General features: G+C 36.1%; 2 protein-coding genes and 1 pseudogene across 3 annotated transcripts; all 3 read left to right on the top strand.

The window, feature by feature from the left end:
* Positions 1 to 331: 331 nt before the first annotated feature.
* On the top strand, positions 332 to 1,043 carry LOC100777269 (22.7 kDa class IV heat shock protein). The gene has a single exon (XM_006592376.4). It carries the CDS (start codon positions 576 to 578, stop codon positions 1,026 to 1,028), a length of 453 nt encoding a protein of 150 aa, XP_006592439.1. The 5' UTR covers positions 332 to 575; the 3' UTR covers positions 1,029 to 1,043.
* Positions 1,044 to 9,579: 8,536 nt separating this feature from the next.
* Positions 9,580 to 14,609, top strand: LOC100776191 (L-type lectin-domain containing receptor kinase VII.1-like; annotated as a pseudogene).
* A 2,288-nt stretch (positions 14,610 to 16,897) lies between these two features.
* Positions 16,898 to 17,756, top strand: LOC121173238 (tubby-like F-box protein 8). 2 transcript variants are annotated; one of them, XR_005887683.1, is made up of 3 exons: positions 16,898 to 16,968; positions 17,339 to 17,574; positions 17,692 to 17,756. XR_005887683.1 is itself a non-coding variant. In XM_041007727.1 (2 exons), the coding sequence occupies exons 1-2, from the start codon at positions 17,326 to 17,328 to the stop codon at positions 17,746 to 17,748; spliced, it is 306 nt and encodes a 101-aa protein (XP_040863661.1). In that variant the 5' UTR covers positions 17,217 to 17,325; the 3' UTR covers positions 17,749 to 17,756. The 2 variants fall into 2 exon arrangements, 1 of the variants encoding a protein (XP_040863661.1); XM_041007727.1 differs by lacking the exon at positions 16,898 to 16,968 and having other exon boundaries at positions 17,217 to 17,574.
* Positions 17,757 to 18,050: the final 294 nt, after the last annotated feature.

Genomic DNA, 18,050 nt, shown 5'->3' with positions numbered 1-18,050 from the left:
GCACATCCATCTTTGAGGTTTTTTTCACATAGTTTAATGGAATTATATTATCTTTATTATTCACACCCCTTGTTTACACTAAACTAGAAATAGGCCATTTTCAATTTCTTTTGTTGATGGACAAGCACAAGCTAGTGTCATTACAATTAATGATTAAGAAATTAAAATGCAAAATTACTTAATAAGAAATATAATATTTATTATATATACTATATTTAATTTGATACCTTTTATTTTTTAATTTTATAATAGTACCCAAAAAGCATGTCATGAAAAATATAAAATTATAAATGTCTTTAGCAAGGTATCTACACACGTACGTACACTTCACTATTGATTATAACGCTTTTATTTTGCCATATAGAGTGCATGTGGCATCGAATTTTCAAGAACCACATTATCTTCCCTTATATATACAATAACCTTGTAACTTATATATTCAATCAGCTTCAAGAAAAACAATTCAGATATAGCCAAAGTCCAACCCATATAGTCTCATTGCTTTCAATTTTCCAATACTTTTCTGAGTACCAAAACAGAAGGCACATCCGCACATACACATTCCAACGTACAAAATGAGGCACTTTTTAGTACTAGTACCACTGATCTTGCTTGTTTTTGCTGGTTTTCCATCCAAAGCAAAAGGCTCTCTGCTACCATTCACAAATCATCCAAATACCCTCTTGGCTGATCTATGGTCTAATCATTTCCCTGATCCATTTCGCGTGTTAGAGCAAATCCCATTTGGGGTTGACAAAGATGAAACATTCACAGCTCTATCATCACATGCAAGAGTGGATTGGAAGGAGACACCAGAAGGGCATGTCATAATGCTAGATGTGCCAGGGTTGAAGAGAGATGAGATCAAGATAGAAGTGGAAGGGAATAGAGTGCTGAGAGTGAGTGGAGAAAGGAAGAGGGAAGAGGAGAAGGAAGGGGATCATTGGCATAGAGTGGAGAGATCCTATGGCAAATTCTGGAGGCATTTCAAGGTGCCAGACAATGTGGACTCTCAAGGTCAATTATAAGATTTATTTGTATAACTATGCACATTTAAGTACAATTCATGGAATGAGGGAAAATGACAAGATCAATGTAAGCATGCCTATTCTTTTGTTCAATAAAACTTTTTTTAACCTATGAGATTAACTGTTATGGTTGTTATATTGCTTTGGTTTTTACAATTTGATTTTATTGCTGAAAATATTGTTTTTAGATTATATTTTTTGAAGTTGTAATCATTCTATATTCTTTAAGTTTGTTTACTGGCTTTTTTTTCACAGATCAAACATATTGAGAACAAAAAATGTCATGGATGCGTCGTGAGGGATACAGAATTTACTTAGTTTTTTTTTCTCTTATTCTTATTTGATATTATCCCTATAATTAGTTTTTCTTGCTTCAAATAGGTATTTTAATATTTTCTTTAATTTCAATGGATCAAAATGTTATTTTTACTTACTTCTTAATTCTGGTGATAAATTTTTTATATAATTTTTAAAGTTGCTTACTTTTTTAATTTCCTTCTATCTTAAAGTTTTGTTGTGTACAGAGCGTGTATATATATTAACCTCCATTCTTTCCATCATCTAATTCCTTGTACAACATTCCATCATGTCTCAACTGTGAACAGTGTAATCAAATATGGATGCTCTAGGAAGTTCATACAACAATAAGGATGGCAATTTTTGAAGGCTTTTGCTTCCACAAACCACACCATCACTCCTTCAACATGTGTGATTGTACACATAAATTATCACTGTTAGTATGCATGAGTAGAGAAATTATTTTCCATTTTCCTTTTCTCAGAACTTTGTTGCACTATTTGTTATTAATAAACAATGAAGAGCAAGGTGAGATGTGTCCAAGGGGGAATCAAAATCATGGGATATTTGTTTCTAAACTTTTTTTGTCCTGAAGGCTTTTATTTTCGGTTGTGAAAAATTCTCTTGATTTTTATTATATATCTATACTTTATTTTTTTCAGTTATTTGCAATTTTTATCTACCCAACACCTTCACGCAATTCAATTGCAAAGTGTAAAACCAAAGAGATTTACACGGTCTCATTCCTTCTTCTATCAGCAAGTTTTCACCATATATCTTCATCTTGTTTTTTTTATCTGTTTTCAATTATCTTCGTCTTCTATCTTTAAATTTTAAACCTCCCATTTTAAACTTGTTCACGTTTTAAAACTGTATAACCATCTTTAATAAACCAAAATCTAAACTCTCAATGTTTATTTATATAAAAATATAAATAAACTAAAAAGAATTTTCTTTAAATGACATTATTGAAAATTCTCGAAATTTATTCTGACAAGTGATAAGTGATTGGATGGAACTGTGATAAGTGATATAGAAGGTGGTGAGGTAACAATTGATAACTTAAAATCAACATTGAAATCTGAAAGGAAAACCTTAAGTACATTAGCAAGTAATTTATATTATAAGTATATCACCTTTAAATTCATATTTATATTAAAAAATGACCTAAGTAGATGAAAAAAAATAGATATTGAAGTAAAATTGTAATTAAAAAAATACCAAAAAATAAAAAAGTAACATTTTATGCATAACTTGTTTAGATGTTATTCCTTATGGTTCGAGTAATAATAACGATTTTTTTTTTGCATAAAACAAAGAGGGGAACGAGCAACAATTTGAAGGTTGTACATTCAGGAACTAAAGAATTCAAAATAGCTAGTAATAAGAGGGATTTGTTTTTGGGATTTTCTGAGCACCAAGAGCGGCTACGCAAGAAGCTTGCACTTGACGAGGGAAGGATATTTGCAGCTAATGAACAACTTTCTTAACTATTTGTCCTTCAGATTTGACTAATTCTTTTGCTAATATGTAAATATAAATAGTATAAGGCTATGGCTTATGGACATGGTCTTTTTTACCCCTAACAATTTTAGAAGTAAATATAGACCATGTTTTTACGCCATAGCCTTATACTATTGTCATTTACATATTAACAAAAAGAAACAGGAAAGTCTGAAGGACAAATAGTTAACAAAGTTGTTCATTAGCTGCAAATATCCTTCCCTCCTCAAGTGCAAACTTCTTGCGTAGCCGCTCTTGGTGCTCAGAAAATCCTAAAAACAAATCCCTCTTATTACTAGCTATTTTGAATTCTTAAGTTCTTGAATGTACAACCTTCAAATTGTTGCTCGTTCCCCTCTTTGTTTTATGCAAAAAAAAATCGTTATTATTACTCGAAGAATAACATCTAAACAAGTCATTAAGTCAATGTTACTTTTTCATTTTTTGGTATTTTTTAATTACAATTTTACTTCAATATCTATTTTTTTCATCTACTTAGGTCGAGGATGTTGATGAAGAGAAGGAGAAGGAAGAAAAAAAGAAAAAGAAGATTAAGGAAGTGTCACATGAATGCTCCTTGGTGAACAAGCACAAGCCCATTTGGATGAGAAAGCCTGAGGAGATGACAAAGGAGGAGTATTCTGCCATAATGAACAGCAGTTCAATCAGTTTAATAAGGAGTATGACAAAGGAGGAGTATTCTGCCAAGGTCTATCTCTACCATTAATAAGGTCTGCCCAGCCACCATAATTTCTTTAAAATACATTCACCTATTGACGTCTCTTATGTTGTCTAACTAATTTTGAGAGTTATGATGCATGTTCTTTTGAGCGTCTAGCCTATGCCCATTTATACTTGTAAATTAAAATTATTTGCAGGCAACTACTTGCATGACAAGGGTAGCAGTGTCTTGAATTCGTGGAAAATGAGGATCAGAATTGCTTTGGATGCCTCTCGAGGAATACAATATCTTCATAATTATGCAGATTCATTTATTATTCACGGAGATATCAAGTCTTCCAACATTCTTCTTGATGCCAGTTGGACGGCAAGAGTATCTGATTTTGGATGGAAGTTTATGAGAAACAGACAACGTATAATTGAGAACACTGATCCTAAGTACGTTATTCGAGGTGCATTGTCAGCAGAGAGTGATGTGCATGGGCTTGGAGTTGTACTGTTTGAACTTCTAACAGGAAAGAGACCTACATTCGTGTACGGGGAAGATGGAGGCACCCTATTAAGTAGAAAACATTTGGTAGACTTTGCTGTGACTGCTATTTCAAATGGATTTTTGGAGAAATTTTTGGATCAAAGGGCTGGACAACCCGATGTGAATGAAGCAGAAGCAGTAAAGTTAGTGGCTGATACCGCTATCCGTTGTGTGAATTTGAAACTGAAAGATAGACCAACCATGGCTGACATTGTAGTCAGATTAGAGCGGGCTTTGGCTATTTGTGATTATGATAGCATTTTCAGGGCTTTGGTTTCGAATTGTTAACTCAAAATATGGTGAACCTTCGGGCTTTATCTATGAAAACTAGATCAGCTGAACCTTCGGGCTTATATTCAACTAGATCAGCTTATAGATTGTTAACTATTGCTAACAGAGATCTACCTTAGGCTAATATTTTCAAGACAATTTCGAGGCTTAACATTCCCCCAAGAGCTGTTATTTGAGTTATGGTTTCGGGTAGGAATCTATGAGGTGGAAGCGGGTGGTCGGTCCCCTAGCAGCCTCTCCAGCATCTCACTTCATCCACTTCTGTGAAGGCTTTGGAGCTGGGAGGAATGAAATCAGATGGCCCAGATGGTGGATTGCTTTAACAAGCTCAATTTGGAAGCATAGGAATCTATTCATTTTCCAAGGCAACAGATTTGAACCACCAAAAGTCATGGAAGATGCATTGGTCATTTATCATTTTTTTAGTTCTAAGACATGTTAAATGTGTCTCTGTCTTACACATCAGACATTTTATTTATATGTGATAGACATGTAACAATTTATAGTAATTTATAAACATAATTTATACTACCAGTTAGTATAGTGAAAATTCGTCCTACTAACTAGATAACTTCATTTACGAAATTCATTTCCTAGGCATGTTTATATCATAATCAAATAACTAAAATAGTTAAACTAATCAAACAAATTATCAACAGACCAAATAATTGTTAAATTCACAGAATGCAAACACAAAAGCATAGTCATCATTCATAAGAAAATAGTATTTTTTTGGAGATGCAAACACAACTAAGGTATGTTAAGCATGCAAACTTACAATGAGAGCTGTTTCCTGGTGATGATCCCTCACTTGCTGTAATGGTCCTGTTCCAGAAAAACCCATCAATTAGGAACATGAAATGTCATCTGTGAAATTTCAGACTACAACACACACTAAGCAAAACGACATTTCAAAAGCAAACATAATGTTGACATTACAACTATGAATTTATGGGCGGGGCTAGCTAGTTAATTAGTATTTATTTTATACTACGAAATGAGTGAAAGGAGTATTAATTTATCAAGACACATCAGACTATTAATTAATACTACTACTTTTAGAGAAAAAATATACTTATTTATTCATATAAAAATTAAAGATAAAATCAGTTTTTGTTTTTTATTATACATTTTATTTAGTTTTAAATACTTATATATTTATCATAAATGAGAATAATAATAAAGTCATAATAAAAGTAAATGAACTTAGTAAATATTATGAAAAGAAGTTATGGGGCGGGATATAAAAAGATGGAATCAATTTAGTAACCTATTTTTACTTACTGAACCTAGTTGAACCTAATTTAAATGGAGTATTTAATAATGGTGAAAGTATGAATATTTAGGCAAGAGAGTGGTTATTATAGATTAATTTAGGAAGCGGGGTGTGGGTGAGGAATAATGTCAGTTGTGTTAATGAGCGACATAAGCTGATTGGTGTCATTGCTGACACTATTGTACTCTAAGTAAATTACGCAGTTATGCAGGTTGACATTACCACTATAATGAAAGGCAGTTAGGTGTCGTTATTTTCCCATAGCCCTTCATGATGGTCATGTCTCATTGCATGTTCAACATCATCTTCGTCGGTGGCCTCAATCACAGGTATTTGGTCATTGACAGGTGGCATATCAGTCACATCAAAGGGTGCATAATGACTATAGTCGATCATATCAAATTTTCTGCCTTGTATAACCACGGACCAAGTAGGGTCAGACGGATCTTCAACATAAAAAACTTGCCTGGCCTGCACTGCCATTATAAATGGCTCGTCATTGTAACCACCTTTTTTTAGGTCAACTAAGGTAAAGCCCATTTTGTCTTTGCGGACCCCTGTATTCGCATAAACCCATCGACAACTAAACACAGGAACTCTAAATTGACCGTAATCCAGCTCCCATATATCTTCAATGACTCCGTAGTACGGCATTGACGCATTAATGGGATTGTTATCAGAAACACTACTAAAGTGAGCTGCCTCACCCTCAACACTAACCCCGCTGTTCTGCATGGTACTTCTTTCATCCTGTGACTTTGTGTAGAAAGCATAGCCATTGATATCATATCCCTGCCAGGTGGGCACATTCAGATTTGGGCCAAGGGCTAATAGTCGGAGGGTTTCGGAAGCTGTGGCATCGGAAAAAATGCACTGCCTGAACCAGTTGACAAAAGTTCTATTATGTTCCTGCAACAACCTCATCTTGTTCATTCTTGGGTTTTTAGCTGACAATTGGTTTTTGTGAGAATTGTAAGTACGACATCACCTCTGCTGTGTTGTTTAACACATATAAATGCGCTTGGGACAGCCTTTGCAAATTCATGGTGACAACATCAAATCCTCGAGTTCCCCTACCTTGACTCGAGGGTTGATGCCGATTTTGAGGAACACCGACTGGTTGTGCGTTAGTTATATAATTTGATGAAAACTCTATTGCTTCTTCAGCAACATATCTTTCAACTATGCTTGCTTCTGGATGATATTGGTTCTTTGTGTATCCTTTCAGCACCTTCATGAACCTTTCAACCGGATACATCCATCATAAATAAACCGGGCCACACAACCTAACCTCGCGAACCAGATGAACAATTAAATGGATCATTATGTCAAAGAATGAGGGGGGAAAATACATCTCCAATTCACAGGCAATAATGGCAGCTTCATTCTCCAAAATATCCAACTGCGATGGGTCAATAACCTTGCTGCATATAGCATTAAAGAAAAAACACAAGCGAGTGATGGTATTACGAACTTTTTCAGGCAAGATTCCACGAATGGCCACTGGTAAAAGTTGTTGCATTAGTACGTGGCAATCATGGGATTTCAGGCCAATCAATTTCAATTCCTTAATTGACATAAGCCTCTTCATATTTGAAGAGTATCCTTGAGGAACTTTGACATTTGCTAGACATTGACAAAAACTTTTTTTCTCAGCTGTGGACATTGTGTAACATGCTGGGGGCAAATATGTCCTAGCACCTCGTAAAACTGGATGTAGTTGCTCCCGTATACCCAACTCAACCAAATCCTGTCGAGATTTTACACCATCCTTTGTCTTCCCCTTAATGTTAAGGAGGGTGCCAATCAAACTATCACACACATTCTTCTCCACATGCATAACGTCCAAACAATGCCGAACATCCAGATTGCACCAATATGGGAGATCGAAGAATATTGACCTTTTTTTCCAAATGTTCTTCGCAGACATATCCTTTTTTTGTGTCTTACCAAAGGTAGTTTCTATGTCTCTGACCCTTTGGTAAACATCATGAGCAGATAATGGTTCAGGCGCTATTTCAACCTCATTATCTCCATTAAACGCCTTCTTCAAACGCCGATATGGGTGATTTCGGCTTAAAAATCTTCTGTGCCTTGTATACACTGTCTTCTTCCCATGGGTTAGTTGGATGTAACAAGTATTTTTTTCACAAATAGGACATGCATGGTGTCCTTTGACACTGTATACGCTCAAATTACCATAAGCGGGAAAATCGTTAATCGTACAGAAGAGCATTGCACGCAAGTTGAATGACTGTTTAACATTTGCATCATACACTTCAACCCCATCAACCCACAGTTTGGTCAAGTCTTCTATCAAAGGAGCCAAGTACACGTCAATATCATTTCCGGGTTGTTTTGGACCAGCTATCATCATAGAGAGCAACATATATTTACGCTTCATGGACAACCATGGAGGAAAGTTGTAAATCATTAATAATACCGGCCACGAACTATGATTGGTGGTCAAGTTACCAAAGGGATTCATTCCATCTGAGGCAAGCGCAAGCCTTAGGTTTCTAGGCTCTTGTGCAAAAGATGGATACAAGGAGTCAAATGTCTTCCATTGTGTACAATCAGCGGGGTGCCTGATCATACCATCCATTCTTCTTTCATCTATATGCCACCTTAAGTATTTAGAATCCTGTACACTCGCAAACAACCGCTTCAACCTAGGTATTATTGGCAAATACCAACAAACCTTTGCTGGACGACTACTAGCGGTGGCTGAACCTTCAGTACCTTCCCCATCGTTGGCCTTGTACCGTGAAAGTCCGCAAGTGGGGCAGAATCGCATATCCAGAAACTCATTTCTGTAGAGAAGGCAATCATTCGGACATGCATGGATTCTTTGGTACTCCAAGCCTACGGGACATAATATCTTTTTCACCTCGTAGTGACTCTTCGGTAAGCTGTTATGTTCAGGAAACATATTTTTCAATAATAAAACCAACTCTGTGAAGCTTTTGTCACTCCACCCGAATCTAGCCTTTAGGTTAACCAAAGCTAGCACAGCTGATAACATAGTAAAGCTTTTGCATCCAACATACAATGGCGTATGCGCATCTGTTTGAAGAGCATCGTAAATATCTGCATGACATTCCCGAAAGCCCTCTTGCCCAAGATCACGTATCATGTCTTCCATGAGATCTCCGCTTTGTAGATCAACCGGATGAGGTGGACATGTTGCTGTATGACCAACCAACTCACCATGCCATATCCACTTTGTGTACGTCGGGCTAAAGCCATCACATATCAGATGCGATCTAATGTCATCCAACGAATGACGCCTCCCGTTGACACATTTAACACAAGGGCAGAAAAAGTTGCCATCTGTGGTTGCTGAATGTATTTTGGCAAATGACAAAAACTCTTCAACTCCATGTTGATAAGCTTCGCTTATGCGAGGTGCTGTAATCCAAGATCGGTCCATGCTTAGTGTTGTCTAATACAGAGCATGATGATGGGAGGCAGAACAACAAATGTTGTATATAAGATAAGAAGCTGCAATTCGTCCTTTGCAATCACAGCTTTCCTAAGCCAAATGAACAAACAAACAACGAAATTTAACAAATGGAGAAAAAGTTTAAGAATAACAATGTCCAAGCAGATGTTTGGACTTATTGGAAAAGAACATGGTAGGGAAGAATGAACATATAATAGGGGAATGAGGTCCATAGCATCAACTTCATATCAGATGAAAAGAAGAGAGGGACGGGGGAAATTTAATCCAAAAACGAGAAAGAGAAGAAATGGATCTACCATATTTACATTTCGTAATGGATTGGAGATATTAGACCTTATATTAATCTGATTATAGAGTGTTGGTAGTGCCAACATATCAGCCATGGCTCAAGGATTGTGCTGTTATTTGTCCTTAAAAGAGATGAAACAAGCGACCAACAATTTTGATGAGCCAAATGTGATAGGGGTAGGAGGGTTTGGAAAGGTTTACAAGGGTGTTATTGATAATGGGTTCAAAGTGGCTATCAAAAGATCGAATCCGCAATCAAGGTCATGTTAGTACACCCTTGAAAGGTAGCTTTGGATACTTGGATCCTGAATATTTCAGGAGGCATCAATTGACCAAGAAATCAGATGTGTACTCATTTGGGGTTGTTTTATCTGAGGCACTTTATTTGAGGAAGGTAGCTTTGGATACTTGAATTCACAGTTATAAGATAGGAGTTATGCTAGTGTCCTTAACCATATCAATTACAACCAACAATAAATTGAAATTTAATTTTTTAATCCAAGTTGCATACTGCTGATTATAAGAAAATTAAACACAAAGCTACCAAATTTATTATTTTTCAATATCACATGAACTATACTTAAGCACATAATATACTTTGAAATCAGTAGGTTCAAGTCAATGCTTTCATATCAGAATCAACCCAGAAAAAAATAAAGCAAAACAGCTTGTTCATAGACAATACTATTATGATGATTAAATACAGGATTTTCTGGGACCAGGAGTTCAATTTCCACTTCATATTAGATCAGAGCATATATAACAAGAAAAAAAAAGCTAAAATATTGTCAAAAAGCAACTTATTAAAAAGGTAGTAATCATTTCCTATGTTTAGATATTTAGCGAACTGTATATACCTATATGGTCTTATATATAGCTTGTCCTAAGCACGGGTTAATGAGGAGAGTTATGTAATAATCACCTCAATACTCAATATCAAATTCAAGAGTCAATTGGATTGCTCTGATTAGTCACATTTGTGGGCTTTGTCCATGTCGTTGGATTCACATAGCTAAACTAGCATTCTTCTGCAGGTTTACAGCATCCAGACTGCACAAAATATCCAACAAATTAATGCAAAATCCACAAGGTGTCCAAAATTAAGCATAACATATTGTGTGTCACAATGAAATTCAATCGTAAGACATCCATTAAGTAAAGCAGTCACAATAATTTGCACTTATTATGATTAAACAAATAAATCTTGTACATTGTATAACAGTATATCAATACTATCATATAAGAACATCCTAGTAATATATGAATCATTCATAATTTTATACATCCATTAATATCTTGGTATTTCTGTTCTTCTTATTTTTTTTTTTTACTCTTTCTAGTTGTTAAAGGTATTAAATAGTAAATTTTTTTTTTGAAATGCAAAGATAATTTATATTAATAAAAAGTACCAGAGGTACTTCAAGATATACATAGAAGGAATCCTGTACTAGCAGGAACAAAAACAAACAATAGACAACAAGCCCCCACCCTGCCCTACAATAGACAACAAGCCCCCACCAAGCCCCCTCTATTGTACCCTTCTGTTTCTCTTGCTAACTTCAACAAAATGATGGTTTAGAATTAAACTGAAGTTCTTAAATAATTAATAGGAATGAAGATCATTTTAGTAACACTGTATTTATCTGGATCTTTTTCTTCAACATTATCTATATGATTGGTTCAAATATATTATTATTAAAAATCTTGAATTTTGATGGATCACACAGGCCATTTAATAACTCTTTTTGTATATATAATAACTCTTTTTGTATATATATTTAGAAGTAGTACTCATCACCTAATAAATTTTAAACCTTTTCAATCAATGATAAAAATACTGTTAAAAAAACAGTGCCACTAGTATTGTTCATTGAGTGAAAAGCCGACCAAGCAAGTGACACACATGTATAAAAAAACACATGGTATAATGAATAAAAATAGGTCCTGTGATGTATTGAGAAAAGCAAAATAAATTAAGACAGATTCTTACTTTTAAGGGTAGGAAGAAAAAAATTGAATATACTAGTATAGACAGCTTCTTAGTTGTTATTTTATTAATTTTTCATAGTTTAATTAGAGATCATAAAAGAGAATATATAAATTTTAATTCATTTATACAACCTTATAATTTATTAGAGATGTTCCTAAATTAGATTCAAGTTGAAACAAAATTCTTTTTATTTAGATCGACAATTCAACCCTACCAAGTCAGTCTTATAATTTCATAAGTTGCATATAAAATAAATCGGAACCATAGATCATAGACAAATACTGATCTAGAGCAACCTAATCATTTTTAGCATGATGTGATAAGATACTAACTAACATTTACTATAATGAATAATGGATTACCCATAAGGGCTAGCAGCTGAAATCAAGTCTAAGGTTTTTTAACCAAAGTGTTTTGTTCCATTTCAATTCAGTAATATTTTCTTTAGTTTGCACTCTCTTAATAATAATCACAAGGAGTATTTCAAGCCTCAGTATTTATACAAAGTATTTTTGTGTCTTACTGTCTTCATTTCAATCACGTTCGATTCGTAACAGCATTTATGTAAACAACAAGCCAAAAGTTAGGGATATATATTCTGTATTTTTATTAACAGCATTTATACAAACAACAAATGAAAAATCTCTAAGTTAGAGATAAATTCTCTTTTCATTATATAATTACACGAAAAACACAAGAAAAAAATTGAGGTATAGGTTAAATTTTGAAAGGTAAATGGTTTGCATCATGAAGACTATCGGATGAAAGTAACCAATTAAAAGAACAAACAAGAAGTGAATCAAGTATGAAGGAGTGTTCATGGTTGGATATGTTGGGTAAACGATTACTCAGAGGTTGCTTGTTGGGTGTCCACCGAGGAGAGACAAGCAGCAAGAATAAGAGGCTTATACCTCAGAGCAATTTTATGGCAAGATATCAGCTTCTTTGACAAGGAAACCAATACTGGTGAGGTTGTTGGAAGGATGTCAGGTGACACACTTCTTATTCAAGAAGCCCTGGGAGAGAAGGTATTAATGAAAAGCTACAACTACCAAATCATCACTATTTCCTCTACAACAAAATTAAAATAAAAATAAAAATTAACTTTTTCTTTATCCTTTGTGTGATAATACCAAGTAGGAAAATTCATATAGTGTGTGGCATGTTTTTTAGGACGTTTAGTCATAGCATTCATCAAGGGTTGGCTTCTAACCCTTGTCCTTCTATGTTGTATTCCACCTCTTGTAATCTCTGGTTCCATGATGAGCTTTACTTTTGCAAAGTTGCCATCCCATGGACAAGCAGCTTATTCTGAAGCAGCAACTGTAGTAGAGCGCACAATTGATTCAATTCGACAAGTATGTCAATCTTCATAATGGAACTTGTCAATCTTGTTCTTTTACATGTTTGTAGACAGTAGAATATAAAAGATACACATTCTTCCAATGCAGGTTGCATCATTTACAGGCGAGAGTCAAGCTATAGCTCAATACAATCAATCCTTAACCAAAGCTTACAGGACTGCAGTGCAAGATGGAGTGGTTGCTGGTTTAGGCCTGGGGTCAATCCTTAACCAAAGCTTATAGGCCTTGTCAGTCAGGAACCAATACTCTTTAGTTGCAGCATCAAAGAAAACATTGCCTATGGTAAGGATGGGGCAACAAATGAAGAAATCAGAGCTGCCACTGAAGTTGCTAATGCAGCAAAATTCATTGATAGATTTCCACATGTGAGTTCGCACTTTCATATTTTGAAATTTCCATTGTTCTGCCTTTGCAACAATATTAATTTCAAATTTCACAATACGAAGACTACTACAGCATCAGGAACCAGGAAAAGTGAACTGTTTGTGGCTGATGTCAACACCCAGTTGAAGAACAAAAACATCACTACTGATATCAAATAATTATTCAACAGGGAGGATAATAGACAGTGCTAAGATTCTTGCTTGGAGTTTTAGTGATTCAAATTTTTCAATTGGTGATGCATTAGTGACAGAAAATTTGCCTTCATTTGTTCATCATAAAAAGTGGTTTCCTGGAGCACAAGCTTTCGCGGTAGGTGTCACCAGTATTGTGTTTGTGTTAATCATTGGTTTTGGTTATGTCGCATTTTTCGTTCTCCGCAGAAGAAAGACACAAGAAGAAGTTGAAGATTGGGAACTGGAGTATTGGCCTCACAGGATAGGTTTCCATGAGATCGATGCAGCAACAACGGGGTTTTCTGAAGAGAATGTGGTTGTTGTAGGAAGGACCAGGAAGGTATATAAAGGGGTTTTGCATGGGGTAGAAGTTGCAGTCAAGAGAATTCCTCAAGAAAGGGAAGAAGGGATGAGACAGTTTTTGGCCGAGGTTTCAAGCCTTGGCAGAATGAAGCACAGAAATTTAGTAGGATTAAGAGGCTGGTGCAAAAAAGAAAATGGAAATTTGATTCTAGTTTATGACTTCATGAGAAATGGAAGTTTAGACAAATGGATATTTGAGTGTGAAGAGGGAATGATGCTAACATGGGAAGAGAGGATTCAAGTTTTGAAAAATGTAGCCACAGGGATTCTATACCTGCATGAGGGTTGGGAAGTTAAGGTCTTGCATAGGGACATTCAAGCAAACAATGTTCTTCTTCATAAGGACATGAATGCAAGGCTGGGAGATTTCGGATTGCCTCGTATGCATGATCATCAGGGACAAGTGGTCAGCACAACAAGAGTAATAGGGACACTAGGATACATTGCTCCTGAAGTGATTCAAAGAGGAACAACGTGAACTTTGTCTGATGTGTTTGGTTTTGGAATATTGGTGTTGGAAGTAATTTGCGGACGAAGACCTATTGAAGAACATAAGCCGGGGCTAATTGAATGGCTGATGTCCTTAATGGTGCAAGGCCAATTGCACAGTGCAGTTGATGAAAGGTTGAAGGCTAAAGGGGGATACACCATAGAGGAAGGTGAGAGATTGCTTCATTTAGGTTTGTTGTGTTCACATACAGACCCTAGTATTAGACCAACAATGAGGCAGGTTGTGAAAATTTTGGAGGTGGAAATTGACAGCATTGAGTCTGATGAAGATAACATGGAAATGAGTTTGCTTGGAAAAATAAGATCAGCTACTATGTGGTCTAGAGCTGAATGTGCTTTACCATACAGTGGTTACCCTTCTTTTGATGAAGTTAAGATGTTCAGTTTTAATTCTAGGACTTCTAGAAGTGCCTCAAGTACCTTTCCAGGATCAGAATCAGAAATCACCAGTATTAATATGTAACCCCCATAGTTAGTTGAATAATTAGAGAGTTAGTTAGGGGATGAGTTGAAAAGGGGTTCAGAGGGAGATTCAACTCTTTCCATCACTACTCATAACATTTCATACAAGCTACTGCAACTACCAAAATGTTTCATCTTAACGGCAATTATAAAATAAATCAATTTACTTATGTAATTCATCAAATAAAACTTTTACAAACAACATACTTATATATAATTTATTCTCCAGTTTATTCAATTACAAACACAACTAAACATGAAGACAGTAAATCTGAAGCTCAAATTAAACATCATGGGTTTCATCTTGTTCAGTGTACTAACTTAGACCAAACGCTCAACGAAACTGATAATGTGGCACATGATGACACACCACTGATGAAGGATGGCAGCAGGCTGTTCCCGAAAGTCGTTCACTCACTGCCCGTAAGTCAGCTTCATCAACGAGCCCCACATAAACCCCACTGAAACGCAAAAAAAAAAAAAATTACAACCCATAGCTGCAGATTACATAAGAAGGTAGACAAAAATCGTACTTTCTCTCACAAAACACACAATGTATCTTACCTTATGGAACCAGCTTATCTTCCTTAAACAGTACAATGTAGACCACGATGAAGACAACCAACAACAACCAAGGGCCTGAGACGAAAACGAAGCAGAATCATAACATGAATGAAGGAATATAACACATGCAAATGAAGGGATACACAAAGAAGAGCTAAATGCACCCATACCTTTGTCGGCGGCGGCTTCAAACGGAACGAGACGCAACGGACACGAGATGGTGGTTGTCGGAGACGATGGTCTTTGTCGGAGAAGAAATAATGAGTAGCTAGGGCGCCAAAGCAATAATGAGTAGTCGAAAAAATGGAGAAAAGAAGTGATACGGCGCGCCAACGTAAGAGATAGTAAGAAGCACGTGTCGTAAACGTGATACAATTTAGGATACAACGACGGGTCCTACCAAAGACCGTCTTTGAGTGACAACAACAACAACCACCAGGGGGCCGCCACGTGTCTATACTAAACATACAACGACGGCTCTTTGGGTAAACCCGTCTTTGTATGTTAACGCATTAAATCACGTGCAATCCACGTGTACCACAAACAATACGAAGACGGGTGTTGCGGTAGGACCGTCTTTGATGACGTGTTTATACTGTAACCATACAAAGACGGGTGTTAGCCAAAAACCGTCTTTGTATTTTAACGCCTCCAATCACGTGGCCTACACGTGAAACCACCAACAATCCAAAGACGGGTATTTGGATAAAACCGTCTTTGGATTTTAAATCCTCAAATCACGTGGCTGCCACGTGAAAGTACTTTAAAAACAACGACGGTCTCGCCAGTGAACCGTCTTTGTATACTCGTCGGCCCACTCAAATGCTTGCCACGTGCTACCATTTACGATACAAAGACGGTTCTTTCCACAAAAACCGTCTTTGTAACTTACCCAGCTAAATACGAATCGCCACAACAGCTGGATGTCTACGACGAGTAGCGGCAAACGTCGTCGTTCTGAAGCCCTTAATTACGGATATGCCACCGGTTGAGCTTCTACGACGTTTCTTTGAAACCGTCGTTGAATTGCTGACGTAGTAAGCTGCTTTTGTAGTAGTGATTACGGGGCAGTCTCTTCAACTTGTGTTAAGACATGAAAGTTTACATGTTCAATTCAAGAAAATTAGCTATCAAAATGACTCACCACACACAAAACATAATGGATGAAGAATTCAATTATTACTAGCGAGTTGCGACATGTGTGCAACCAAGTTCAAAAGCACCTAATATTTGTGTAAATGGAAAGAAAGTTAGATAAGCATTGCATTGCATAGAGTTGGATATAGATGACTGCTAAAACTAGCCATCAAAAACCAAACAATAGAAAAAGGCATTGAGAGGCACTACTACAATAATTGCATTTTACGGCAGGGTTACTACGCCGGTTAAATAAAAATGTCGTTGAAGGTAACACAGTGGCAATGTTGTAATTTTAAGAAATGCATACGACGTCGGTTATTGAAAGACCGCCCTAGGAGGTGAGTTTCATAATTACTAGGACGGGTAGGAAAAGATCGTTGTAGTTGTATTAGTGTACAACGACGGCTTTTTTCTTTTGACCGTCTTTGAATCATTTACTTATTTTTAATAATTAATAATAACGTTAACCTAGCTTTGTCCTTGAGAGCTCTCAGTCGTGCCTTGCTTCTTCTCAATCAGCTTCCGCTCATCGCTAAAAGAAAAAGGAGGGAGGTAACTTAGTCCCTCTCCTTCTCCCTTTCCGCGCGTAACAGAATCAGCCCATGAGCTCCTCTTTCATCATCTCGAATGAGTCCTTTTCGTGGTTATCGACTCGGGTAAGAATCTAGGGTTCTTATTCTCCTGTTTTGCTCACTCCTTGCAAATCTCGTGTTACGCATGCGTTTCTTCTTCGCTTTGTTTATTTAATTGGAGCTTAGCACTGATCTATCGAAAACTCAAGTCCTCTGAGGTTTTTCCTAGAATCTAGCTAGGGTTTAGTTTTTGCTGCTTAATTTGATGCTCTTTGTTGTATCTGTGCCGTTTGATCTGTCTTCCCTGGCTCTTGTTAAATGCTTGTTTTTCTATTCGTTAATTGGTTTGATTTGCATGGGAAATTTCATCACTTACATTTGTTTATTGGACATTTTCTACCACCAGTTATTTAACAATTATGCATAGCCTTAGATCTTATTATGCACAGTTCAGTCCACGAGTTGCAGGATCAGCCACCGGTTATACAGAACAGCCGGTGGGCTAGCCTTCCTCTGGAGCTTCTTGGTGATGTTATTAATAGATTGGAAGCAAGCGAGAGTACATGGCCTGGTCGTAAGCATGTGGTTGCATGTGTTGCCATGTGCAAGTCCTGGAGAGAAATGTGCAAAGAAATTGTCAGCAGTCCTGAATTTTGTGGGAAGATTACTTTCCCTGTTTCCTTGAAGCAGGTAAGATTTTCTTGTTCTTCTATTCTATGCCTAAAATATGTCTAAAATAAGTAAAATATGAAATTTGTACCATGACTGAAGTTTAAATTTTTATGCTTGGTTGATTCTTGTTTACAGCCTGGGCATAGGGATGGACCCATTCAGTGTTTCATCAAGAGAGACAAATCAAGCTGACATACCACCTCTTCCTTTGCCTTAGTCCTGGTAAGTTTTCTGTTGTTCACACCTAACTTATATGGATTTATATAATCATCTTGTTTTGTGATTTCTTTGATTTTTTATCGTATAATTTATGTATTTATGGCATTTGATATATGTGTTGAATTTTTTTCCTTGTGAATCTAGGTTGAATGTAGAATTTATTTATGTTTACTTGATTTTCGATTTTGCTAAATTGAATATGATATTCATTTCTATGTTTGGATTGGTGAAAAGTGATGGAATCAAGTGGATGCTTTCTTGTATTGATAGCTCAT

This window comes from Glycine max, chromosome 12, assembly GCF_000004515.6.
Source record: "Glycine max cultivar Williams 82 chromosome 12, Glycine_max_v4.0, whole genome shotgun sequence".
NCBI lineage: Eukaryota > Viridiplantae > Streptophyta > Magnoliopsida > Fabales > Fabaceae > Glycine > Glycine max.
The sequence above is the reverse complement of the archived record's forward strand: the minus strand, read 5'-3'. Positions and strand labels throughout refer to the sequence as shown.